At 43.4% G+C, this 26,094-nt stretch overlaps 1 protein-coding gene across 7 annotated transcripts in view; it reads left to right on the forward strand.

Moving 5' to 3' along the window:
• LOC118115244 (protein unc-13 homolog B) overlaps window positions 1–24,823 on the forward strand; it is a 117,877-nt gene extending 93,054 nt beyond the window's left edge. For 4 of the 7 annotated variants that reach the window (XM_047341379.1, XM_047341380.1, XM_047341374.1 and 1 more), the window contains 34 exons: window positions 720–788; window positions 1,223–1,312; window positions 1,478–1,618; window positions 1,825–2,087; window positions 2,554–2,639; window positions 2,782–2,817; window positions 3,456–3,497; window positions 3,855–3,981; window positions 4,496–4,592; window positions 6,360–6,503; window positions 8,059–8,136; window positions 8,286–8,363; window positions 9,642–9,662; window positions 10,001–10,039; window positions 10,690–10,722; window positions 10,860–10,874; window positions 10,984–11,013; window positions 12,418–12,444; window positions 12,878–12,892; window positions 13,004–13,024; window positions 13,776–13,802; window positions 14,053–14,073; window positions 14,806–14,826; window positions 15,967–15,993; window positions 18,637–18,725; window positions 18,821–18,958; window positions 19,157–19,280; window positions 20,102–20,146; window positions 20,432–20,503; window positions 21,258–21,405; window positions 21,524–21,580; window positions 21,939–22,022; window positions 22,111–22,270; window positions 22,351–24,823. In XM_047341379.1, coding sequence (XP_047197335.1) covers window positions 720–788; window positions 1,223–1,312; window positions 1,478–1,618; window positions 1,825–2,087; window positions 2,554–2,639; window positions 2,782–2,817; window positions 3,456–3,497; window positions 3,855–3,981; window positions 4,496–4,592; window positions 6,360–6,503; window positions 8,059–8,136; window positions 8,286–8,363; window positions 9,642–9,662; window positions 10,001–10,039; window positions 10,690–10,722; window positions 10,860–10,874; window positions 10,984–11,013; window positions 12,418–12,444; window positions 12,878–12,892; window positions 13,004–13,024; window positions 13,776–13,802; window positions 14,053–14,073; window positions 14,806–14,826; window positions 15,967–15,993; window positions 18,637–18,725; window positions 18,821–18,958; window positions 19,157–19,280; window positions 20,102–20,146; window positions 20,432–20,503; window positions 21,258–21,405; window positions 21,524–21,580; window positions 21,939–22,022; window positions 22,111–22,270; window positions 22,351–22,633 — 2,748 coding nt within the window. In that variant the 3' untranslated portion in view covers window positions 22,634–24,823. The remainder of the gene's footprint in view (window positions 1–719; window positions 789–1,222; window positions 1,313–1,477; window positions 1,619–1,824; window positions 2,088–2,553; window positions 2,640–2,781; window positions 2,818–3,455; window positions 3,498–3,854; window positions 3,982–4,495; window positions 4,593–6,359; window positions 6,504–8,058; window positions 8,137–8,285; window positions 8,364–9,641; window positions 9,663–10,000; window positions 10,040–10,689; window positions 10,723–10,859; window positions 10,875–10,983; window positions 11,014–12,417; window positions 12,445–12,877; window positions 12,893–13,003; window positions 13,025–13,775; window positions 13,803–14,052; window positions 14,074–14,805; window positions 14,827–15,966; window positions 15,994–18,636; window positions 18,726–18,820; window positions 18,959–19,156; window positions 19,281–20,101; window positions 20,147–20,431; window positions 20,504–21,257; window positions 21,406–21,523; window positions 21,581–21,938; window positions 22,023–22,110; window positions 22,271–22,350) is intronic. The other 3 variants (XM_047341375.1, XM_047341376.1, XM_047341377.1) reach the window with 3 other exon arrangements.
• The last annotated feature ends 1,271 nt before the right edge of the window (window positions 24,824–26,094 follow it).

The raw sequence follows: 26,094 nt of genomic DNA on the forward strand, positions 1-26,094 counted from the left end.
ACTGAGGCGTGACAGAGAAACAATCTGAAAACAACATCGTGGGATTCACTGCAGGATGCATGTGTTTTTGTATATTGTGTATTTAGTGTTAGTATATTTAGTGTTTCTTCTTCCTCCTCGTTTCTTTCTCCGTCTCGTTTTATCTCCTCAGTTTTTCCGACTCCTTCTTCTTCTCTCCCGGTTTCAGGTTGTTTTCCTGGCCTGACTTGTTAAGAACGACTCTGCTGCCAAAGCGTATGAAGTTAAAAACGTGGATAAATGAAAAAGAGGCGATGGGGAAACCGTCAGAGCTGCAGGCTTCTCCTGCCCGTGTGTGTCTCCATCGTCTCTAAGTCCAAATGTCTCATAACGAGCGGGTCTCACATGTTCTTGTATAGTTCACCTTCCACATAAGCACCTATAAACGGTATGAAAAGGTTTGGTTGTATATACTCCTGAGGATTATAGATCACAGGATATCTGGTGTATCCTCTGGTGTTCAGCTCGTCCCCGACTCTTCTGTCTGTGTTCACCTGCCTCATGTCGCTCAAACGCTTTCAGAGTCAGCCGAAGAAAAAGACGCTCTGGGTTTTTTGTATTATTCTCTTCAGACAAAACATCTCTGCACTCGTCTCTTTTCTTCTCCACACACACACGCTCCTGCCTGTCTCTGCCCCCGGTCTGGAAAGAAATGGCAAAGAACCTGAACAAAGTGTCTGTTTCTCTCTTTTCTCCGACAGAGAGATCGATTTGTGAAGCTCCTGGATCAGCTGCACAACTCGCTGCGTATCGACCTCTCCATGTACAGAGTGAGTGTCCACTTGCAGCCGCTGTTATTCCAACACACACACACACACATGTGTAGATTAATTATGAACCATCATCATCCCAAACTATTTTTACCTTCTTCTGCTCTTCCTGTGATTTATTTCCTCCGACATGTTCTGAGTGTTAAACTACTCGGGCCTCTCAGACGTTTCATTTCTCCCGTCTCTTCGGGTTATTAGTTTTTTTGTTTTTTTTTAATTCTGCATTCGTGGTGACTGTTTGCTTGTAATTAGTTATGCAATGATAAATTAAAAAGCTTCGGTGAACTGGGAGACGTGATGAGGATTAAAACGACAAACTGCCGAGATTGAAAACCGACGCTGGAGAAAATCGAATGACCCAAGAAGACCTTAGTCCGGAAAGGAAGAACTTTCATTAACGGTTTGTGTGTCTGTGTGTGTGTGTGTGTCTGCAGAATAACTTCCCAGCCAGCAGCAAGCCTCGCCTCCACGACCTCAAGTCGACAGTGGATCTTCTCACCAGCATCACGTTCTTCAGAATGAAGGTAGAGACGAATCTCACTACGACCTGGATCCATTAAACTGCGTGTTATGATCTTACATCGTGTTGAATCCACGTGATTCTCATGTTATAACCTCCAGATTTTGCATGTTCGTGAATGTTTGGTTGAGTTTGCATCTGACCTGCGAGTCGTCCGGCTCGTCTCCAGGTGCTGGAGCTGCAGAGTCCTCCCAGAGCTGCCAACGTGGTGCGGGACTGCGTCAAGGCCTGCCTGAACTCCACCTACGAGTACATCTTCAACAACTGTCTGGAGCTCTTCAACCGCCAGTTCCAGTCCGCCGCCCCCCCCGTGAGTTTCTGCGACGTGTCGGTGCGAGATTATTTCTGCCTGACGAAGGTCGAGCACCGAAACGTCGCAAATAAATATGAGACCGCAAGAAAGACAATGTTTTTGATAACTTTTAGAATCCAGAAGTCTTCATGAGAACGTTTAGACTGAACTTCTAGTTAACTCTTCCTCTTGTTGTAACCTCACCGATGTTGTTCCTCGTGCAGCCCGAGCCAGAGAAGAAGAAGAAGGAGAAGAAGAAGAAGAAGAAGGAAAAAGCTGAAGGAGAAGAGGGAGAGGATGATGAGGAGGAGGAGGAGGAGGAGGAAGAAGAGGAGGAGGAAGAGGAGGAGGAGGAGAAGAAGGAGGAGAATCAGCCGGAGGAGCAGGGCCCAAGTATTCAGAATCTGGATTTCTGGCCCAAACTCATCACGCTCATCGTCTCCATCATCGAGGAAGACAAGAACTCGTACACGCCCATCATCAACCAGTCAGTGGCACTCATCCTCTATTTTCCATATTGTATAATAATAATATTCATATGGAAATTAACTTTATTTATATAGCTTTTCTTTACAAACTTAAAATCTGCTTAAGAGAAAGAAAGAAAAACAAGAGAATCACAGAATATTGTAGTTTTTGTGTGACTCATAGTTTAAAATGAGTAAAGTGACATGAAGCCCATTAAAAGTTTATGAAATGAAACACAACCAATAATTTAAAAGAAATTTGAATTACATGAATTAAAATAAACCTTAGCACCGCTTTTATTTAAATTCAAAATTGAATGTTAAGTGTTGAAGATTAGGGCCAGATGATTAAAGTGATGATTTTACGATAATAAATTTGTAATATTACGAGAAGAAACTCGTAATATCAGAAGAACACTGCTGATATTTACCCTGTAAACTGGAACTTCTCTCTGTTCTGACTCCTGAACCGATCTTCTTCTTCAGGTTTCCTCAGGAACTCAATGTTGGTAAAGTCAGCGCGGAGGTCATGTGGAGTCTGTTCGCTCAGGACATGAAATACGCCCTGGAGGGTAAGACTGTGTGTGTCTGTGTGTGTGTGTGTGTGTGTGTGTGTGTGTCTGTGTGTGTGTGTGTGTGTGTCTGTTTGTGTGTGAGGTTTCCTGCCCTTTGCATTCACTCTTTCTTTTCTTCCATCCATCAACTCTCCTCCAGTTTTGCATCAAATCGATCACTGCCGCTGGAACAACGGTGAGACGCATCGTAGCTGGTGAACAGAAACAGAGGAGACAGTGCTGCGCTTGTGTTTCTGTGTCGGGGTCACGGAGACAGAGAGAGTCACAACACACTGAGACAACACACGCACATAGACACACACACAAATGAAGAAAACAACTTCATCACCTCGACGACACAAGTCACGACACAGGCAAATACAGAAGTTTGCAGAGCGCTGAACTCTCTCTGTCTCCGTGCCGACCAGAGTTAGAGAGTTAGAGCTGTAGCGTGACATCTGAGACCCAGTTTAACCAGTTTAACCAGTTTGACATTAGAGCACTTGTCTCCGCTTAGACTCAACAGTCCTCTAACTTTCAATCAAGCTGCATCAATCAGTCTGAATATGTGTTTTCATCAAGTCCATTATTATTTTTCCCGGTGAAATAGGTGACAGTGTAGAAAACAGGGTCACTCGCCTGTTGTGTCTGTTGTGTCTGTGTCCACTCGTCTGTCCTCCTCTTCTAGACTTTGTTTGTTTTTTCTGTGTCGTAGCGTTATTTTCTTTTTCATCTTCAAAGCCATTTTCATCTCTGCCATTCCTTTGTCTCGCCTGCTTCCTGCTTCTCTCTGACATCTCGTTGGTTTCTGTCATAAATCTGTCGTCACCTCAGCCCCCAACACATTCCGCATCCGCAGAGTCGATTTCTACGCTGGTAAGACTCTGTGTGTGTGTGTGTGTGTGTGTGTGTGTGTGTGTGTGTGTGTGTGTGTGTGTGTGTGTGTGTGTGTGTGTGTGTGTGTGTGTGTGTGTGTGTGTGTGTGTGTGTGTGTGTGTGTGTGTGTGTGTGTGTGTGTGTGTGCGCTGTAAAACTTATTTTACAGCAGATAATATGAGCATTTATGTTTTATATTAAGAGATTTCTTAATTCAAGTTCTATATATTTGGTTGTGTTTGTGTGGTCACAGTGTGGGTTGAGCTGTCCACAATGACAGGAAGTCAGTGTTGTGTAACCTTGTGGTCTTGTGTGTGTGTGTGTGTGTGTGTGTGTGTGTGTTCGTCTTTTTTACAGAACACGAGAAACATCGTCTCTGTAAGACGGCCGACTACATGAACCTGCACTTCAAGGTCAAGTGGTTATACAACGAGTACGTTCAGGACCTGCCGGCCGCCACAGACGCTGTGCCTGAGTACCCAGCGTAAGACACACAGACACACACACACACACACACAAACACACATGCGCCCACACTATTCTCTCTTCTTGTTTGATCATTTCTGCCTGTTAGTGGATTAACACTGATGGACACACACATACAAAACACACACAAATACACACTCATACACACTCATACACATCACTCTTTGCCAGGTATGTACATTATAATAATTATACTATAAGTATTGGTAATAGAGTTATGATAATACTCATGATAGTACATTTTATTCAGGTAATAATATTGATAATACATTTTACTTCGATAAAGTAACAAGGTGTTTTACATTGGTAAAATATTTCAAACAACAACAGAAACAATGAAACTCGTGAAATCAGTCAATTAAAAGAAATTCATGTTAGATTTGAATGAATCTGAATATTAAACCTCATTCTTACTTTTCAAAAGGCACTAATTTCAGTTAGAGTTTCTCGTGCTTGTCCTCGTGGATCACTCAGCCGGTCGGTGACACTTTTCCGTCTTCTCACCGCTCCAGGTGGTTCCTGCAGTTCGTCCTGGCCTGGCTGGCTGAGAACGAGGAGGTGTCCATGGAGTTCATGCACGCAGCGCTGGAGCGAGACAAGAGAGAGGGGGTGAGTCCAGGAGGACGGGGACGGGGACGGGGACGGGGAGGGCCGTCGAAACAGAAACTGTTCCACCAGAGAAACGCTCTCAGCTCGACATGATTCTGTCTAACGAACCAATAACACAAATTAATACGAGGTTCTTAAAAGTGTAGTTGAACAGCATCTCTAAAGTCGTGGTCTTAACAATGAAATGAACCGTTTTGCATTGTGCGAAATGCCCAGTGGGAATCAGGGGGGGGGGTTCCCACTATACCTAGTGCTCCAGTACCCCCCCACCGATCGGAATCTGAACTGAACTCTTTCCCGTTGAGGCTTTCATGGGGTCTCGCATATCTCGCACTCAGCCATTGTCCTCGTTCGTCCTGCAGCTCTGACCCTTATTTATTGGTTTATTTGTTCTGGTGTTTCTAGGCAACGCGTCCGTTACTTACCTGTGGTTCACCAGACCGTCGGCAGCTGCTGTCATCAGGCAGAGACACAGTAATTACAGACAAATGGATGAAACGCACAGATTATAGAGTTGGATCTGCAGTTCCTGTTCTGTGGATGTAAACAGGACGTAAATTAAGTATACGCTGTCACTTGGATCTCGCTTTGGCAGCATGTATTTATTTATACATTATGACAGCCACAGTTCAAACCACTGGTTGATGTTTATTTGCAGTGGAAATGCAGTTTATAAATAATATTATCCCTGAAGGTGTGACTCACACTGAATATACAGTCGGTGGCTTGTGGCTCAGACGGTTTAAAGAACTGGATAAAACCTGGTGACGTGTTTGTTTACCGATGAGCTCTCGTTACTTTGTCATCAGCCGTTTCTCCACTTGAATCAAATGTAGTAATTTACTCTGAAGTTTGAATCTTGTTTCCCGAGGACAGAGATTTAATGAAGTCAAACAGGAACAATCTGTCGTCTTCTTCGATGAGCGGAGCTGAAACGTTTGCGAGCAACAAACAAATCTTTGTTTTTAATTATAAACGCACTCATGAGGGGATATTAGAGCAACGGAAGGAGACTCACGTCTGGAAAACATCAGTAAACAAATGAAAATATTAAGTTTGAAAATCCTAATGAAGATCCTATAAAAGTCACTGCTACTAATGAACGCTGCTGAATGCTAACATGCAAAATGCAATTACTCCGTTTGATTATAAACTGATATATCTGGTTTATTTTTACATAAAACCTGCTCAGAACCAGATCAGCTGCTTTCTGACGGTTTCCAGTTATATTTTCCCTCCTGGACCAGAAACAGCCTGAGGAAGGAGAGAGCACTTCCATCCAGCGCAGAGTGAGAGACGGCTTCAGTCCCTCGACCCTTTTCTCTGCAGGAAGCTTCAGTTCACTCAGGTGCAGCAGACTTCTGCTTTTGGACAGAGTGATGGACATGTTTGTCTCTCGCCCTCCTGGACGTCCCCCGAGCTGCGCTTTCTCTTCGAGCAGAAACGTCTGCAGAACAGAACTGAGCAGTTCGACTGAACTTGTACTGACTCAACTGTTTTACTGGTTCTTGTTCAAGAAGCTGTGGCATCGCAGGTCGGCTCAGCAGCTCCTCTGGGCACCGAGCACACGTCCATCTGAGCCATTTGACTGATGATCAAATATGATCTGTGATTAGTGCAGCAGCTAGAAATAAGAATGGTCAGGGTTTGGGTTTGATTACAGGGGAAGGAGAGAAGGAGAGAAGGAGAGAAGGAGAGAAGGAGCAGTAGTAGGAAACATCAGCTCTGGTCTTGAATACAGAAATGTGCTCCTCCCTCCTCCTGCAGTTCCAGCAGACGTCCGAGCACGCTCTGTTCTCCAGCTCCGTGGTCGACATCTTCACTCAGCTCAACCAGAGCTTTGAGATCATCAGGAAGCTGGACTGTCCCGACCCGACCGTGGTGGCTCATTACAACAGACGCTTCGCCAAGGTGAGACGCACCACGTGAACAAACCTTAACGACACCAGGTTTACACGTCGTCACATAATGTACCTACATGCACACGGAACAAGTGTGAATGAAAGTCTTGTCACTGATACACGTTTAAAAACACATTTAAAAACTCCCGTTCTCCAAAAAAGTTCAGTTTAATACTCAGTTTACACAATTTTTTACGAAAAATATAAGAAAATCCCTCCATTGTCTTTACTGCTCAACCTTTGAGGGTCGTGAGTGGAACTGGAGTCAAGTTATAAACAAAGTGTTCGATTCATCGTTCTCTTCGGACCTTCACGTCCACGACCGCTCTCGTACCTAATGTGGTATAAATATGTGGCAAAGGAACAACTGTACTATTTTATTATTTTACCTTAAAGTTTCTTTGTGTTGCAGCTTTAAATTGCGACTTTTAAATCTCTTGAATCCTTTATTCCTCTGAGATACTGACCTCCGGCTTTCAGGCACTTGAATTCAGTGCTTTTGTCGTAACTGAGCCTTAGACTTTATTTATTTTTTTAAATTGAAGGCAGTTGCTTTTAGTCAAAGACATTAAATCTAACAGACGTTTCTCTGCAGAAGAATTGTGTGCACAGAGGTTTGTGTGTCTGTGTGTGTGTGTGTGTGTGTGTGTTGTTTGTGGTGCGATGGCTCGATCGATGGGGGACTCATTAAATAAAGAATAGCTAATGTAAGACATCGCTCTCAGCCGCCATGTCTCCATGTCCGCGACCCGTGACTCCATTTTCTTTTTCATGTTAATCCCCCTCTGCCTTTTCATCTCGTCCCAGTCGGAGCCGCCGCCGCCTCCATCTTGTCATTTCTTTATTTCTCTCTTCTCTACACACGTCTCTCTTCTTTAAATAGTTTGTTTTGTAAAAGTGTGAAATGAGAGTAAAGAAGTGAAAGAGGACAATGAGTCGAACGAAGAGAGGAAACCGTACGACGCAGTGCAGGCAGCGGACAGGCCACATGTTTAATGCATGAGTGTTAGAGGGCCGTCTGGCTGACTCAGCACAAAGAAGTGGATATAACAGAGCAACAGAAACTTCTTTTTCACATCACGGCTGATAAATGAACTCGCTGATTTGTTTCAAAGTTTAATGTAAACAGCCCGAAAGTCGTTTCTCACCAACCTGGACTAACGTGTCCTTCCTCATTTTACAGTTGTAATACTTTATCTTCATGTTTTAAAAGCTGCATCATTTGATCTCTGTCTTTCGTGGGTGAAACGTTTTCTGATTTGATTCGAAGGACTAGTGAGAAATTGATGACGAAACTTTACGACTAATTTTTCTTCCTGATGGATGAAAAGGTTGAAACACAGGATATAAATAATAGATTTAAATGTAAAAAACTTGATGTGGACTGATTTGAAATTCCCCAAAAGACCAAAGGAATGAGAGCAGAGCATCTTCTCAGTCATCAGGGTTCGAACAGAGCTGGTTTGGACCTGATGGAGGAAGCACCAGGGTTCAGATTCACTTCTCCAGATGTTCCCCTGAGAATCGAACATGTCCCGAGTGTTTGTTTTGTGTTTCCCCTGCAGACGATCACCAAAGTGCTGCTGCAGTACAGCGCCCTGCTGGCCAAGAGCTTCCCCTCCTACTGTGAGAAGGAGAAGATCGTGAGTAGCTGCTGCGTCTCCAAACACCCTCACTCCTCCTCGCTGTGGAGTGGAGGAATCTTCTAGCTGCTGCTGCCCACTTCACTGACTCTGGAACTTCCTTAACTCATTGTCTCGTTTGCTTGTTTTTGTCGCCCGACCTCCTGCAGCCGTGCGTGCTGATGAACAACATCCAGCAGATGAGGGTCCTCCTGGAGAAGATGTTCGAGTCGATGGGAGCGAAGCAGGTGAGTGAAAGGTTTATTGAAGACTTCCTGCGGAGAGGTTTTCAGTTCAAACCTCAGACGCTGATTTCACTGAATACAAGTCATCAACGAAACAATCCGACATGACGACGGTTAAATACGTTTTAATCCAGCGGAGCCAGAAATAATTGAAGTGTGACAATGCACATTTATCTTATTTATCTTTACGAACCCGGGAGCAGCAGTGAAGCAGCCTGAGTGAGAGAAGAAATGTCAATAACTCAAAACCATAATCCCTGTAGTCCACTCGTTTATTATTTAAAGGCCTGAATTTCGTTTTTTAACATTTTATTTTTTCAGAGGTTTTCAGCTGTAAAGTGCTGGGGACAGATGTGCAGCTGAAATCCAACACAAAGTTATTCCTTCAAAGTTTGTGATTGTAACTTACAACAGAGTTTTATGGCCACTTATCTAATCTGAGATCACGAGAATAAAGTCAATAATAAACGGTCATAACTCGAGGCTACGTGTCGCGTTAGAGTCTCAGAACATACGGTCCATGTACATGTCCAGTATGTGGACATGTACACAGCCCATGTACATGTCCAGTATCTGGGTCGCCTCAGCGTCCTCGAGCTGTGACCTCATTCCTGTGATGTGTGCTTGGGAGAGATCCTCATGGGACCATGACAGCACTGGTGATGTGGTGTCGGGCCAGTGGAGCGGCGTGGTGGCGAAGCGGCATTATTTTAAAGTGATGGAACTTTAAGCTTCATCGATATAGTCGACATATTTCATCCAAACCGAGGACTTGAGGGTCAACGTACAGAGACAAGCATTCACACCTACGCTCCATTTATGTAAACTCATTCAAACTCCACATGGAAGGACGCTGGTAGAACTGGGAATTGAACCCAAAACCTTCTGGCTGTGAAGCCGCTGTGGAAACCGCTGCACCACAAATTAAACTGAAGAAGTGATTCGTAACTTTTCCTTCATGTGTAAAATCCCAGATTTGAAATGACTTCATGTTCAGATCAACAACATGAACAGGAAGTCAGAGTCACACAGACGTTCTTCATCTTGTTCTTCGTTCACTTGACTTTTCAGTTTGAACTCGTATAGAAATAACTTTGCTTCTACGTTTCTTAAATAGAGGAGTAACCTCTTAAAAAGGCTTTTTTCTGAGGATGTGCAGCAGATGTTCAGGAACAAAAAGATGTGCGGCCTTGAATTATTTTGAACGTAAACGGGAGATTGATAGTGTGTTTGTTGTGTGTGTGTGTGTGTGTGTGTGTGTGTGTGTGTTTCCCTCTACAGCTTACTGCTGAGGAGGAGAGGGTATGTCGAGGTTTATATTTTTATTTTGTGTCCTTGCTCCCTCTCTCCCTGTTGCTCCTTCAACATATTCCAAATAAACAACCTCCTCATTACAGCACCAACTCTCCCTGAACCTCCTCCAGCTGTCAAACCTCTTATCCACAGTAGAGTTGTGTCTATTTTGAGGTTGATCCCAATTTACTCATAAATGAGATATCAAATAGAATCCTCTCTCCTCCCTCCTCCTCCCTCTCCTCCTCTTCCTCCCTCCTCTTCCTCGCTCCTCACCTCCTCTCTCTCTCCTGATGTCACCTTTATGTCAGAAACACTGTTTTTACTTTGCCGTTTCTTCCTGAAAGTTGGAGAATGAGGAGGAACGTGACGAGTGTGATGAGGAGGTGGGTCGACTTGTTTCTCTGTCACAACCTCAGGGTTAGATTTGTATGAGGTGACTTGTGACATGTGATTATGTTATCCCACGTTAATCCCAGACGGATCTTGTAGATTTGACGTAGCATTACAGATTCACTGCGGGAGAACAGGAAGACAAACATGTTGTTGTAGACGTGAGACATTGGGGCTGAGACTCATTCTTCTGTTTGCTGAACACAGTGAGACGGGAGAACGGAGTTAGAGTCGAGAGACGACGTCTACAACTGGATGTTTTTCACAACTAGCGAGATCATACTTAGTTTCCAGTGTTGGGTTTGGTCCAGACGATATTTTGACTCATGTCTATCAAGAGATATTTGAATATGAATACAGATAAATTGAATAGTAGATGCTTCTTGGTCTGTGTTCCACTTGTTTTAGCCCCAAAATCGTGATTTCTTATAGTTTCAAGAGTGTTTGTCATCAAATGAATCTACAATAACTAACACGTGGAGTCAGGTTTAGTTTCCAGAAGTTCACAAGCAGTCATATTATTTTCATAGTTCATGGTTTTAGTGGACAACAGCTGAGTGACTGTCTGAAAACTCAGCAGATTTCTGTTTTTAGTTTCTATTTAGTATAACTTGGTTTTATTTCCTTGCCTCACCTGCATCAGGCCTTCTCTGACAATGAAGGGGAGGATGACATGGTGGGTAAACTGCATCGTCAGCAGAAAAAAGACTGGACATCACTTTTATTTTCATTTAAATTCATACTGTCTTTATGTTTTATTACAATAACTGTCTCTTCCTTTGGGGGCTGTGGGATATTCTTCATGGCCGCCAGTCAGAGGAATCCAAGGTGAGGGAAGGAGTCGAGGTCACAGCCCCTGAGTCTTCAGTCTTTATTATTTCCTCAAATGTCACTTTTTCTTATTTTCTGTTCTTATTGTTTTGTCCGTTTCAAACAGTCTGGCTGCTCAGACTCTGAAGGATCTGAGGTAAGAGACTGTGAGAAGGAAAAATAGAATCAAACTTTATTATTTTATTGCCTCATCCGTAGACATGATTACGACATCATCAGACTAGGCCTTCAGTTGTTGTTTTGACAGAGACCCCTAGTGGCCAAAGTCACATATCGTACGTTTACGTGAAAAAAACCTGGAGACCCGAGACATGGATTTGAAAATCCTTGATTTTCTGCTTTAGGAGCTTTTTCTCAAATCCAAAATAAATATTTACGATTTTTTTCCCCTGTTATCAAGTGACTTTGACTCGTGTGAGCTCGTCGTCTGCCTCCCCCTGTGCTAATGAGTCAAAGAGCCAAAGAGCCTCTGGTTCCATGTGTCAGCAGAGATCTGAACACATCTGCAGCTGGAGCCCTGAGACGGAGCGTTTAATAGACGCCACAGTGGGCGGCCAGATAATTGAATTTGATCTCGTATTTAGCTTCAACTGAATGGCGACTGTGTGTCAGAGGACCGTGGGGGGTCTCCGACATGTCGGGGTGGGGGGGGAGATAAAGTCTGGGCTGCGCCGCTTAACGAGTAAAGTTCCTCCTCGTCAACAGATGTTAGGGGAAGTGAGAGAGAAGATAAACACTGTCGTCGGCGGTTTTGCTCGAGTTGGAGCTTTTATTTTGTGTCTGAGGGAACAAATCGTGTTTATCTGCCGAACAACTCCGACAAAAAACTGCCCTGACATCGATTTGTGAAATCATCTCCTCCGGTTTTATTAACGTGCATAAAGCAACTCGGCCTGTTGACTCACTTTGGTGGTTAATTGATGCTGTTGTTGCATCGCAGCTTAAAATATAAATCGGAATCAGATATTGTTTTTTTCGCAATTAAAAGGGTTTTATTTATGCAGCAGAACCTCATGTTTATTGAGGATTTATCCGACTGCGGCGTGGAAATTATATTAATCTGTATTCAATTTGCTCCGTGAGCAGATTATTAGTGATGGAAAGTCAGGTTGGATCTTTATTTGGTGTCTGCGCTTGAGAGCTGTTACTGTCAGGAGAAAGCAGTTTACTCAAGTACCTTTGAGGTATTTGTACTTTAGTATTGACATTAATCTGTAACGGAAAATATTTGTACTCCAATAACTTTACCAGGATTTATGACCTATGCTGCAGCCAGCCACCAGGGGGCGATCAATACGTTTTGGCTTCACTTTTGGGAGCCGTGATGTCGTCCATCTTTATCTCAGCATCGCTCTGCTTGTTTTCTCTACGAACTCGAGGAATAAACCAATAAAATGATTTCACCTGGAGACAGATTTTCCTTCTGTCGTTAACTTAACGTTGAAATGATGTGAAAGTGAATGAGATTTTAATTTCTCTTGTTTAAATGCTCTGAATGAACCAAACACACGTTGTCGTCTCTCGTCCTGTTCGTCCTCAGATCGACAACAAGGACAAGGACAAAAAGGTCGGTCAGGCCTCAGTCATTCAAACAGGACGTTTGTTTTGTGTGTTGTGGTGTTTGTTTGTGTATTTGTATGTGTTATAGCATCACAAAGTGCAGTAGAATATCAGTAGAATATCAAACCTGATCCTTATTAAGTAGAAACAGTAAATTATGTATTTTGTATGTGTAGAAATCCCTTGAACTTATTCCAGTGTCGTACTGTCGAACGTTAAATGATTCACGTTCGTATTAACAGAGCGCGTCCGTTTCAATATTTAACGTTAAGCATAAATGAGCCTTAGAGCTGATGAATGAATCCCCATGTGTGCCTGCAGGGGGCGCTGTTGCTCAGTGAAGTCACATAGTGTCGCTTTAATCATGTCTCCTATCTGTTGTCCTCTGTCTTTTTCTGTTTTTAATGTCTCGCTGTTTTATTTGTTTCTTTCTTAATAAGACCGACAAGGAAAAGGTGAGGACCCTCATGAAACCTCTAATACTCCACGATGGAGCATTTTATTTTATTATCGTTTTCTCATTTGTTCTTCATTTGTGTTTTTCTTTCCTGTTTTTACACCTTCAGTCTGAGACGAGGAAGGAAAAGGTGCGTTGGCAACTCATTTGTGTTACAAAATGATATTCAGGCATTTAGAGGCGTGTGTGTGTGTCTGTGTGTGTGAACTGGATTTAATGGCTTTTACCAACTGTACATTGGTTTTAAACGATAAGCCACAGTTAGATGAGACTGAGTTGGACATGGAGGAGGAGGATGATGAATAAGGACAAGAGCCCCAATAGGAAGAGGACTGACGGTTCACAGGAGAAAGTAAAAACCAAGTTAAAAAGAGTTGTGCTGCTCCTGAAATGACCACTAGGGCGTCTGAGAGATAAGAGGACGAACGGAGAGATTCGTTTCCCTTTGTTAACATGAGGCCGAACTCTACTTTCATCTATAGGTTGTTTTGAATGTGTTGTGTTGCCATAAGAAGGTTTCCAATAACCAAACCTTCCACCGCAGAGGGAGCGAGTCATTAGTGGAATGATTTGGTGATTGGAAAGATGGACTGCAGACTCCTCAGAGATACTTAAGTGTATTATAATCCCAGGAAGCCAAGATTTCTGATCGCCCCACAGAGGAGGGATGTGAAAACCTCTGAATCAGCACAACTGGGTCTGTGAGGGTTTCAGCTAAAAGCAACAATAAGCTTTATGTATCTGTGAGTCACTGCCTGGAGGAGAGAGGCTGAAGCAGGAGGAGAACCTACTAAGAGATCCCAAAGAACCAAGAGTGTGTTCAGGTGTGGCATCATCGCTCACAAGTGTGTGTGTGTGTGTGTGTGTGTGTGTCCTTGCAGGCTGAAAAGAAAGACAAAGAGAAGCAGGTTGGTTTGTTGATGCTTCTTCTGCCCTTCACCTCCTTTCTGCTCCAAAGCTTCAGTCGTTCTACTTTCTCTAAATCCGTCGCTCTCCTTCCCCTGAAACTCTGATTTTGGTATTTATTTAACTTGAAAGGCACTGGTTTTTATTTCTGTCACTGCACAAGAGAGTTATGAACTTTATTTTGAATCCCAAAGAGAAAATGACAGTGTTTACTTTCTTTTCAACTATTCTCCTTCTCCTTTCCGCCCAAAGGAGGAAACTAAAAGCAAAGAGGTGAGTGGTTATAAAGGAATATTAGCTTCAGTTGTAGCTGTAGCGAAAGGTCCGACACCATCCAGCTGTTTAAAGGTTAGTCCTGTCTTCTTACTTTATATTGATGTCCTCTTTGACTAAAGGCCTCTAGGTAGTTTTGGACTAATTCTCCCGTTGAACGTGAAGAAAGTTCGACATCGCACCAAAAGAAAAGAAGAAAAAAGACATGAAAAGTTAACGAAATGAGTAAAATGAGGTTTTGCACATCTGCAGAACTGTAGTTTGTTTTCTTCGGTCTCAGTCACATCAGACGTAGTTTTTGCATAAGATACGATAAGATACTTATTGTGCGCAACGTGTGTTTGTGTGTTTTGCGATGAGCACGGGTCCAGAGAAGCGAGCGATCCGACCTCGTGATTCGCTGCACGCTCGGTCTGCCGCCCTCGTTATAGCCACAGCTGACTTGTCGATGACTCAGACATTTCCCAGAATCCTCTTCTAAGAATCGTTCCCATTTGCCAAAAAACACTCGGCCCCTGGCAGAGGCAGCGGAGCTTGATTCAATTTACAGAACATTTATATATTTCTTGTTTTCCAAGGATGAGGTTTTTGTTTTTCCGTCTGATTTAAACTCCTTCATGGTCAAACTGTTTGCTCGTCATCGCCCTCACGTTATATCGATGTGGGGAACGTACTGAAAAAGGTGAAATCGCTTGTGTGAGGTTTTTATTCTGTTGTTTTCTTTCTCACCAGTTGAAGGAGGAAGTAAACAAGGTTAGTTTGACCTTTTCTTCCTCTGTAGTTTCTCCCTCAGCTCCTGACTTTGATCTCCTGTCAGCTGCAGACGTCCCCGTCTCACGTCCTCGTCTCACGTCCCCGTCTCACGTCCTCGTCTCACGTCCTCACGTAGAAAATACAATATTATATAAAAACCTGAGCAAACTAAACCAGTTATCGATCTGAAACTCATGGACGTGCTGCTCAATAGAAATCTGCATTTATGAGACGTAAACAGCCCGTTGTTGTTCACTCACATATTTCACACATATAAAACATAAATATTGTATATACATCTTATCACGTCTTTTGAGATTAATCAAACGGACACATTTTGGAGGGTGACATTTATTTAGGAGAGCTACAAAAAAAAGCAGCCGCTGTATATTTTTAAATCTAATTTTCTAACATCTAATCTATTTTTATATTTGCACCGAACAGGTGTTGTTGAAACTTGACCAGATTTTATGGTCAAGTTTAGAAACTTTAGAAAGGTGGGATATTGTTCAGCACTTAAATTCTTAAACCATCATCACTGTTTTCTATAAGTGTTAAAACCAGAATATTAAAACCAGGAAGTGGTTTCTCAAAAAGCCAGGTATTAAAAATGGACTGAATTTAAACACATTTCTTTAATAATCGACGACTCACAGCACTTTACATTCACTCACACACACATACAGCACTGTCTGTCCCACACGATCCGCACCGGGGATCAAACCGCTGACGTTCTCGTGCGACCCGCCACACATGCATCCGATTATTTATTCAATCGGTTCCTCCACATAATTCCAGTTTGGGATGAGGTCAGCGTGCAGCGGGAACGCAGACTCATGGAGTCAGCGTTCCCTTTCGTCCTGAAGAATCCCAATAAACCAGAGGCAATAAACAAAAAGCTTTTATTAAAATCGCCCACTCACCACGACCCAACCCACCAGACAATATCCAGAAACACCCCCGAAATAACAACAATAAGACTCGTGCTGCTCTCACCTGCTGCGCTCCCTTAAATTACATTTAACCCTCGTCATAGTCTTTGTTTGCGTTAAATCATCGATGTCCTGCGCAGTGTCTTCTCCTTTTCTTTTTACTTTTCTGTCTTTTCTCCTGTTTTTTCCTTTCTGTCTTTCCGGGAAGACCGAAGCCACAGCTGCCACCAACAAGGTACTTCTGGCTGTTAGAGCGATTATATATATATGTGTGTGTGTGTGTGTGTGTGTCTCCTTTTCTTCCTGAAGCTCTTTTTCTCAGTCATTCACTTTCATTCTCTTCCCAACGTCTTGAGGAGTCGGAACCAAGTGCAAAGAGGATTTCAAACAGATCTGAAGTTTCCGTTTTAAAGGATGTTGAACCTGCAACAAGTCTTCACTTGTCAAGATCATGGTGGTTTCACAAAACGTACAAATCTCAAGTCACATTTTGACTTTGACTCAGATGAACTGATTTCAGAGGTCAAAGGTCACCTGTTTACGACTGCAGGGCCATATTTCATAGTTTTATTTTGCCAAACACAGAATTCTAAGCTCTGAATTCACTGTATTTATCGACTCTTCCGGTGTGTGTGTGTGTGTGTGTGTGTGTCTTCATGTAGAGGAAAGGATTGTTGCCCTGTACTTTCATCAGTCTTCCAAGGAGACATCACGTGCACAGTCACGTGCGCAGTCACCTTCAAACACCTATAAAGATGTTTGACTGCTCCACACTCACATAAACACAACTGTGCTTTTTCATTTTTTTTGGACTCAGACCAAGAACACACTTGTGCTGAAGACGCTGAGTGGATGGTCCAACCCTTCACTTTACTCAGTGCAACATTTTTCAATTAAAATGCAAGATACTAAAACGCTGTCGCTTGAAAGTCACAGGCCTCCGTTAGTCCAATTAAAGCCTGTGGCGCTTTGCCCACCGTCCTCTATCTAATAACTCAGTCCCACATTTATCGACGGCACACTTTCCCTCTGCGCTGTCTTGTCCTGCAGTGGCCTGGCCTCTTGGCTGGTGGAACATGTGGAGCACACTTCAGATCCAGCATACTGATGAGGCGTCTCACAGGTTTATTCAAGGTCTGACGGCAGGCTCCTCCCTTCACCCTGCTTGACTCACACAAAGCTGCACGTCCGGCAAATGGAGAAGATGGTTGACTGCTGCTCGTCGCTAAGAATTCAGTTTTAAAAGCCACGTGCACCAGTTGTTCGGACTGATTAGACATTTGCTTAGTTTGCAGTTGGCACGGCGACCGGACGAGTACACAAGATCCAAACGCTCCCATAAGGAGGATAAATGTTTAGGTTGTCGTAAAAGTCTCATTAGTAGAGAGACGTGTTCGAACCGGGTGTGTTCACGCCCACACAGTCCAGCAGAGACGTCCAGATCATGTGGCTCGATCTGTGTTGAGCTGTCACGGTGCCGAGATGTGTAAGAAAAAAGCAGAACATTTACCTTTCTGTGTTTTCTTCTAAACTCTAAAAGTAGATAATTAAAAACCCGAATGAAAGCTTGGGGATACTGCACGCCCTGCTAGCTGTCAATCACTCTGTATCCCCGCCCCCAATGCATACAGACCTTTATGGTCTATTTGACTCATAATTTAAAAAAATTAACATGTTTTATTGAAGAAGACTTGAAACTAGAGACTGAGACATAAACTCCTTAGTAAGATATAAAGTGACATTATAAATCAGATGAGAAGTATAGTCACGACTTGTTTAAAAACGGGTGGAGTCGCCCTCTGCTGGTCATTGGAGAGAATGCAGGTTTCAGGCACTTCCTCATCGGCTTCACTTTACTGTACGTGGCTGAGGAAATGTCAGGAGAGAAGTTTGCAGTCGAACGTCCGCTGGATCTAAGTGGAGCGGTGACTCTGACTCTGACTCTGACGACCAACATAGATAAATAAATATAGAAGTTATCTGTAACATCCTTTGTGATCACGTCTTCAGCTGCTTCCTCTCTATCTCTCGTTTAAAAGTCTTTTCTTTACATTCACTAAATGTCAACAGATTCAAATTCATCTTTCAACCACTGAGACGTGAAGTGAGCTCAGAGGAAGCGTCGAGGAGAAGGAGGTGACGGCCTCCAGCTGCAGACGACCTTTACTTCACACTTGAGTGTTTTCTTTTCTGAAGACCAGGAAGTGGTCTGCTCTTTAGAGACGCTGCTGAACAGGTGTGAAGAGGCGTGAATGACTCCTCGTGTTTCTCACCGATACTTCCACAGACGCTCAGTCACGATCTTTGCACTCCCAGCTTCAGTCAGCATTTCTTCGCTGTTTACTGATCTGCACACGTTGGTCTTCCAGCAGCAGCAGCAGCATCACACGCGCTGCAGGCCACCGTGTGGATCCCTGACTCGTGCTCTTACTCTGTGAGAAATGAGTCTGCAGGTGTTACACGCTCTTACTCATCTCGTCTACGCCATCACAAAGTATTCCTGCGCTACGTGTGCAATATTTAACGCATCAAAAACCATCACAATCTGGTTTGTGCGTGATGGTTTTGCTGTGTGAAACAGTTGAGAGGTTCGAATCCATCGTGGCTCCGCATTGTGAGCGCATTTTTTTTTTTGGGGGGGAAAGTTTTTGACTGAGAAAAGAGAAAAAGTGAATCTGGCTTCAGAGGAGCAGGAGGCAACAGACGCTGGAGCCGCAGCTCAGATGTGACATCTCAGATTTCTAGGTTTTGGCACAGAGTCGTTTGCTGTTCTGCACAACTGACTGTGAAGGCTGGAAATAACCTGCCTCCTCCTGTGTGTGTGTGTGTGTGTGTGTGTGTGTCTGTGTGTGTGTGTGTGTGTGTGTGTGTGTTGCAGATGGATACAGAGGCAGCTAACATCCTGAATGAGCTGCAGGTGAGGCTGAGCACCGTCCTGGACAACTTCAGCATCGTGTTTGCCAAGAGGTAACACACACACACACACCCACACACACACCTGAGGAACGGGCCTCTCGGAGGGTTTTCTTGCAGGAGTTCACCTCTGCCTCCTCTCCCTCCAGTTTCCAGACTCGTATCACCGGCTGCATGCGTCAGATGGCGGAGATCCTCTACCAGATCAAGGGGCCTCCCAAGCACGACACCGCCGAGGCAGATGCCGACGCCATGCTGAGGCCCCTCATGGAGTTCCTGGATGGGAAGTGAGTCGCACACTGTTCTGTTGTACTCTGCATGTAGATGACTGCACAAGTGGGTCCCACAAATACTGTGTAATGATTCTTTTAATGGACGACGCTGAACCTCAGGAGAGCCGCCTCCAAAACAAAAACACAAAAATGGCCTTTTTAAACAATAAAAAAAGAATAATGTGTGTGTGTGTGTGTTTGTGTGTCACCCAGCCTCAGTATCTTTGCTGACATCTGTGAGAAGACGGTGCTGAAGAGGATCTTGAAGGATCTGTGGAAGATCGTCCTGAGCAGCCTGGAGAAGTCCATCGTCCTGCCGCAGAGCAACGACAGCCTGGTAACCACGTCAACACCACACCCCCGACCCTTCACAACCCTACACCTTTAACTCCCCCCCGATTCTGACCACGAGAGAGAAACACCACACTGATTTACCGATGTATCAGACTGGATTCAGCGAGGTCACAGATTCAGAGCGTCACAACGATCGCCTCCGGTTTTAGAAAGTAAATTCCTCGTGAATTTTCTTGAACCATTGCAAATGATCCCTCAACAACGAAATCCTGCGTCTTCTTGAGTTGAACCTGGTCGTTAATAAAGTGTTGTAATATAGTTTGTTTCTTGTATATTACATTAGATCAATCTGAGGCAACAGGATTCTCGTGGTTGTGGTAAACATTTCCATGGTAACAGCCATCTCCGTCGATCAGACATGTCGATATTACACCTGAGGATTGTGGGTAGTGTAGTACTTCTTAACATCGCTAATGAAACACGTGTTTCTTAAAACACAGTCGATATCATGCAGATTTGTGGCTTCGACAGGAGATCATAACATCGTTTCACAATCTCGTAGCTTGTGGTGGGTCGACCTCGGATGGTTAAAATATTATAGCTTAATAATCCAAATCTGTAAAAGGGATTTTTACTTCTGGAACCTCAGTGTTGAGTTCTTTTATCCTTTTTATTCTGCATATTCTTCTTCCTCGTTGTCATCTCTCACGACCTCTCTGTGTAAAAAGATTAAAACCAGAGGCAGTGCTCTGCTGCCATCTAGTGGTGTAACGTGTGTTTCCTTTGCTGCTTGTTCCAGTTTGACGTGATGATGTTTTTATTCCTCTAAGGGAAACTGTGATGTGTCTCTGTTTCTCTCTGCAGGGAGCTCAACTCCTCACGGCAGCTAAAGGACTCTCGAATCTCAAGGTGACGCACACGTGCAGCTGCAGATCCTGATTGGTTCAGCATTCATCACCTTACTGTGATTGTTGTCGGGGGCAAAGGCAGTCGGGTCAATCAACCAACATCTCGTTAAAAGCCTGAAAACTTTAATAGTGAAACAGAAACTGATTCACGACACGTTAGAGGAAGCAAAGACCAAAATTAAGAAGATTTATGAAAAATACACTAAATTTGCATTTGTAAATGTAGTTACATCTCACCACTGCCTGTAAGTGACGCTTGTCTGATGTGAGTGTGTGAACTCTGCAGGGAGGAAGTGAAGCCAAAACCCTGACGCCCAAACAGTGCATCATTATGGACGCAGGGCTGGAGACCATCAAGGTGAGTGGACACCTGCGTATACTCACATATCTGACAATGTTCTCATCACTCTCGAGAGATAAGATTCTTTATTTTAGATGTATAAGACAATAATCATAAACATATTTAAGCCAAACCAAACATTAGCCAAGACAAATTAAAACTCCTTAAAACAGTTTTGTCAATTTACACTTGTGTATTTATTTAGTTATGCAGCAGGTAAGTGAACAAAGTTTTCCTATGTGAATATTTAATCTATGAATATTTAGCAATAGGAGAAAGAGATTCTGCTACTTCTTCGTGATCAAGAAACAATAAAACTTTGTAGTGTTACCAAATATTACACATATCACACATTACTGTTTGTATTGTCATATAATTACACAGCAATATACAGTATACTGCACACTAGATCGGCTCTAACAATGTTAAGAATACTATCATTTATATTTAATATGTAGTCATTTGTATGTTATGATCATATCTCTATGTTTTTTGTATTTTATTGCCTATTTTATTCTTTGAAAGTTTATCTTATCGTATTTTGGCCAATCCAACATTTTGAGATGAATAAAAATGACTTTTTGGAGGTGATATCCCAAATGTTAGGATTTTGCTTAAAAAAACCCACTGTATTTTGAATTTCTCTATTTTCTGATATCTTATTTATTTATTTAATTATTTGTACTATTTGATGTTCTTATTGTATCGTATATCTGGTTTTTACTGTTCATCCATCGGTCCCCACCTTCAACCTGATGCTTTCTTCTTTCAGCAATACTTCCACGCTGGAGGAAACGGGCTGAAGAAGGCGTTTGTGGAGAAAAGTCCTGAACTGGCGTCGCTGCGTTACGCCCTCTCCCTTTACTCCCAGAGCACCGACGCCCTCATCAAGACCTTTGTCACCACGCAACACTCGCAGGGTGATCACACACACACACACACACACACACACACACACAGAGATATGACTTGGTCAGTCGCCCCCTGTGTGTTTCTAACCGATGAAATATTTCTAAATGTCTCTTCCTGTTGTCTCAGTTCATGATGGGATGGGCATCAGAATCACCGGCAATGAAAAGATTCGACCCGATCGGGGTAAGTTCACGACACTCATACACACACGTGTGGTTCCTCGGGTTCCACAGGGAAATATCGTGTTTCTTTGTGGAGGTTCCTTATAGAAAAATCCACCTCAGAGAAATCTCTTCCTTGCCCATGAAAGCAGTTATGAATCTGTAATGGGGTTAAACTATTCAGCTTTTTATTAAACTGGTTTGTATTATTCTTTTAATTAATAATTACCACTTTATCAAAAACTAAATATAGTTAAAAAGACTTTTCATCATGAGCCTCTGGAGAAATTATAGAAATTTGAATGTCTTTGTCCAAAGCTGACACGCGATCAGATTAAAGTCTAAATGTGTTGACTGTGATATTGTGTTGACTGGTGCAGGTTCAGGGGTCCAGAGGCCGATCGGAGAAGCCGTTCTGCAGATTGATATGATGCTCGGGAAAGAACGTAAGGTCAACGTCAGAGGTGAATACAGTCATAATGTTTAAATTAAAACTGCAACTAAATCCACGACAAGAAAAAGAAAATTCACAATGGATCTTTGTCCATCCAGTCATCGCAGTGAACGACATGAAGTGGCAGACGTCAGGGATGTTCCGGCCGTTCGTCGACGTCTCCGTGGTCGGTCCCTTCCTGGCCGACAAGAAGCGCAAGCTCACCACGAAATCCAAGAACAACAGCTGGACGGCGAAGTTCAATGAGGCTTTCCAGTTGTGAGTTTCAAAATCCAGACGCGTGCACCTGGAAATGGTAAATAAGAGGCAGATTTTCAAGTTGTCCCTCTGCCCCACAGCATCCTGGGTAAGGAGTCTCCAGACTGCTACGAGCTCCAGGTGACGGTGAAGGATTACTGCTTCGGCCGGGCGGACCGGGTGGTCGGCATGGCCGTGGTGCAGCTGCGCGACGTCGCCGACCGCAAGAGCTGCGTGTGCTGGTGTCCCCTGGGGCCGCGCATCCAGACGGACGAGACGGGCATGACGGTGATGCGCATCCTGTCCCAGCGACCGGCTGATGAGGTGGCCAAGGAGTTTGTCAAGCTGAAATCTGAGATTCGTCCTGTGGAGGAGGGAAGATGAGCAGAGGCACGGACGCCGGCGCTGGGAACTGGATCATAAATCGAGATCTGGGTTCAGAGTCAGGGCTGCGTTTTAGTTCTGTCGTCCTCAGCAAACAGAGGCCATTAAAGTGTCTGAGTGATAATATTCAACATGGGGGAGAAGGACGCAGGAGATAGAAGTGAACAAAAGATGTTCTCTACAATGTCAAAAAAGAAAAATGATTTTCAGAGATCATTTAAGTTCCACGGACGGACTATTCAAGTCGTCAGTTACATCCGGTGTCTGTCACCTGTCGACCAATCTCGGGTTCTGTCTGCCTGACAGAACGATAAGATGCAAACGTATCTTACATCAGCTGAATGGAGCCGTAATCCCACATTATTAAAACCGTGTGAGGCCAAATGAATATGTTCAGTGACATCGGCATCACTGTTTCCCAAAAGACATCATCAGAAACCTGCTGTCAACCAGCGAAGTGATGTCAGAAATAACAAAGTAGAAACAACAATAAAAACAGCTCATGATAGAAGAAGTGCATCAAACATCAGCACCAGATTCATGCGGCGGTTCATCCAGCGACTGTCTGTCGAGCAGCTGCGAGTAGAGAAGGGCGAAGTTCACGCTCGTCTCAGGCTCGTGCTCATGGAAGCACTGAGATACATTTAGACACTAACAGACACAACTTCCCAGAAGACGTCACTAGATACCATCAAACAGCTAACTAATAAAAAAACACAGTAACGTGAACGACTTACTTAGCGTGAGTTGTTGCAAAGAACGCGTAAAACCTTATTTTCAGCAGTTAGCCAATGAGAACTGCACCAGGGCTGCAAAATAAAAGTAAAACGGCTCAAGAGAGAAGAAGTGCAACACACACAAAGCGACTGACGTCTGTAGCACCAGGTTCCTGGAGGTGGTCGGGACACAGCCGCCGATCCAGAGCTTTTCTGGAGGGTCGACTTCAGACGGGGACGGATTCTGTCCGGATGCTGCTAACGCGTGTTGCTTTGTAACGACGAAACGCTTCGTCATATTTTTCCCAGAGTGAAAATATAAAACCTTGAAAAGAAAGAAAAACAAGACGCACTGCGGTCGGATTTGCGCATTGTTAATGTTAACAATAACGTAGCCTTAAAAGAAGCCAGCTGGCTAACACAGCTAGCTCACTGTACTCCTACCTAAAGCATGAGTGGGTTCGTCACCATTGACATTTAAGTAAAAATAATTTTTTCCCTGAAGCAAAGAATTCTGGGCATCGTAGTTAAAAGAGTGAGACGAACAAAATGCAGCTTCTCTGCCTCGTGAGAAGAAAATGTGACGTCAGAGGTTTTGAATTTAGCTCTTCTGTGTTAACCAGGTGTAAATCAAACTGTGACTGTGACGACTGTTGACCTGTCGACCTGCTCTGAATAGAAAACCAAAAAGACGACGCCTGTTTTTTAACGGTTCAAAAGTGCGAACACCTTTACGGAGAGAACCTGGAATGGTTCTGCTAACAATTCAATGTTATCCCCTTTTTACAGTTTTAAGATTAAGTGTTTCCGACGCCACAGCCTTGCCGTGCATGCACAGCCTGTACGGATCATACGATTCCGAGTATCTGATTTTCTACCACGATCTGATGGAAAAGGATAACACATGCAGGTTTAACGTATAGCTGATCCACACTCTTCTCTGTTTACCACGTGCCAAGGAACTCGAGGGTTCAACGAGCTCCCTGTTGGAATTCTGGGTTGGTCGGTCGGACGCAGACGTGGCCACGGTGAACGTCCCGCTTTCCGCTGCACGTTTGCCAAAAACTAGCTGCACTTTGGCTCCGAACTCAAACGGATGTTTGGTCGAGACAAGATAGTTTGGAGACTAGTTTAGAGTTTTGTCTTTTGCTTCTGTTGTATTAAAACACAAAAACGTGCGTCCACAGTCGAGTATGAGTGGGATTTTTCACAGTGGCCACAGCTGCAGCGACGACTGAGCTCTTGCACTCGGTTTAAAACCAACTGTAAGTTTGTAAAAAAAATAAATAAAAGGAAAATGCCTGTGAGCAGAGCATGTATTTATTGTATAAAACTTAACTAAAATTGTGATCTTTTTCATGTCTGTACTGTGAAATATGAAGAATGATCAAATGTATGTAAAGTACTCATCCTTATTCTAATGTGACATATGTTGAATATACTTATTTTGTACATAAAATATTTATGAATCAAGGCCACGGGTGCTGTCCTCTGTGTGTGTGTGTCCTTTAAATAAGTCTTTAGCTCTAAAGTTTAGGCGGGTGGCGAGGACACACGCCAACTTCTAACTTAATCAATTAGATTTTATTTGTCCAACAGTTTGTCTCATGTGGCTTAAAAAGAAGCGGCAGTCGCCAATAAACGTGACAAAGAACAAGAAGAAGAAGAAGTTCTTATCGATTCTCTTCCTACTGATCACAAACTCACTTTTCATTTGACATTACATCAGGGAAGGTGAGACGTGAAATTCAAAAACACAGACTTCTAGGATTAATCTATTGTTTTCACCACTTTGGACTCCTGCCACGTGCTGGAGGCTGCTCGGTCTAATTTAATGTTTACTGAACATTTATTCAGCGTCAGCTCCAAACTAATCGACTCTTGTCAAACAAGTCGTCGTTATGTCTAGATTTTGTTCAAACAACTTACATCTAAAAGTAGCATAACTTTGTGTTTAGCGCTAACGGGTCTTTGAGTGTGAACAAATCATAATTGCCATATTTTAGGATATGGTCTAGTAATAAGTTTCAATGATTTAATATGCTGCAGTTATCAGTTCCGAGTTATACACAGTTTTGATTCATTTAGAACAACAAGGCTACAGGTAGAGTGCACTCACTGTGGAGGATTTCAATTTGAACATGCAGGGTTGTTTCCCTGAAACCAATCGACTGGTTTAAGAGCAGGTACGACTTCAGACTTTCTTTGGTCGACTGAAGCTCAACAGGTTTCCTCTGTCTGTCTTCTGAACAAGCACACACTCCAATATACACTGTGTTTTATAGACGGCCTAATTCAACCTGAAGCCAAATGAACGTGACATGTCCACACAAGACCATGACACAGATTACAAGGATCTATTACAACAGATCTGAAACACTCTTCTACTCTGCATTCAGGGAAACTGAAACTGAGATCAAAGATTTATTAGGGACAACATTGTATTCATTTTTATTTAAAAATTACAACTTTTCCACAGTGCTCGGTTTCAGGCGGTTTCTTTTTTTTTGCAAACAAACGCGCAATAAAGTCCCCAGTCCTCAAAATGTGAGGGGGCAGGGGATCCCTTATGTTTCGATTCGCACGCCCAACCCGCGAACCATTTCCTGACTCAGTCACGTGGTACGGCCGGCTTGTGAGGCTTTGAACGTCACCACATACGTCATCAACACAAGCCTCGATACGCGCTTCACAAAAATCTTCCTGGATTACTCGATACACGATTCAAAGCCTCGACACGCAAGG

The sequence above is a fragment of the Hippoglossus stenolepis genome, chromosome 9 (assembly GCF_022539355.2).
Source record: "Hippoglossus stenolepis isolate QCI-W04-F060 chromosome 9, HSTE1.2, whole genome shotgun sequence".
Lineage (NCBI taxonomy): Eukaryota > Metazoa > Chordata > Actinopteri > Pleuronectiformes > Pleuronectidae > Hippoglossus > Hippoglossus stenolepis.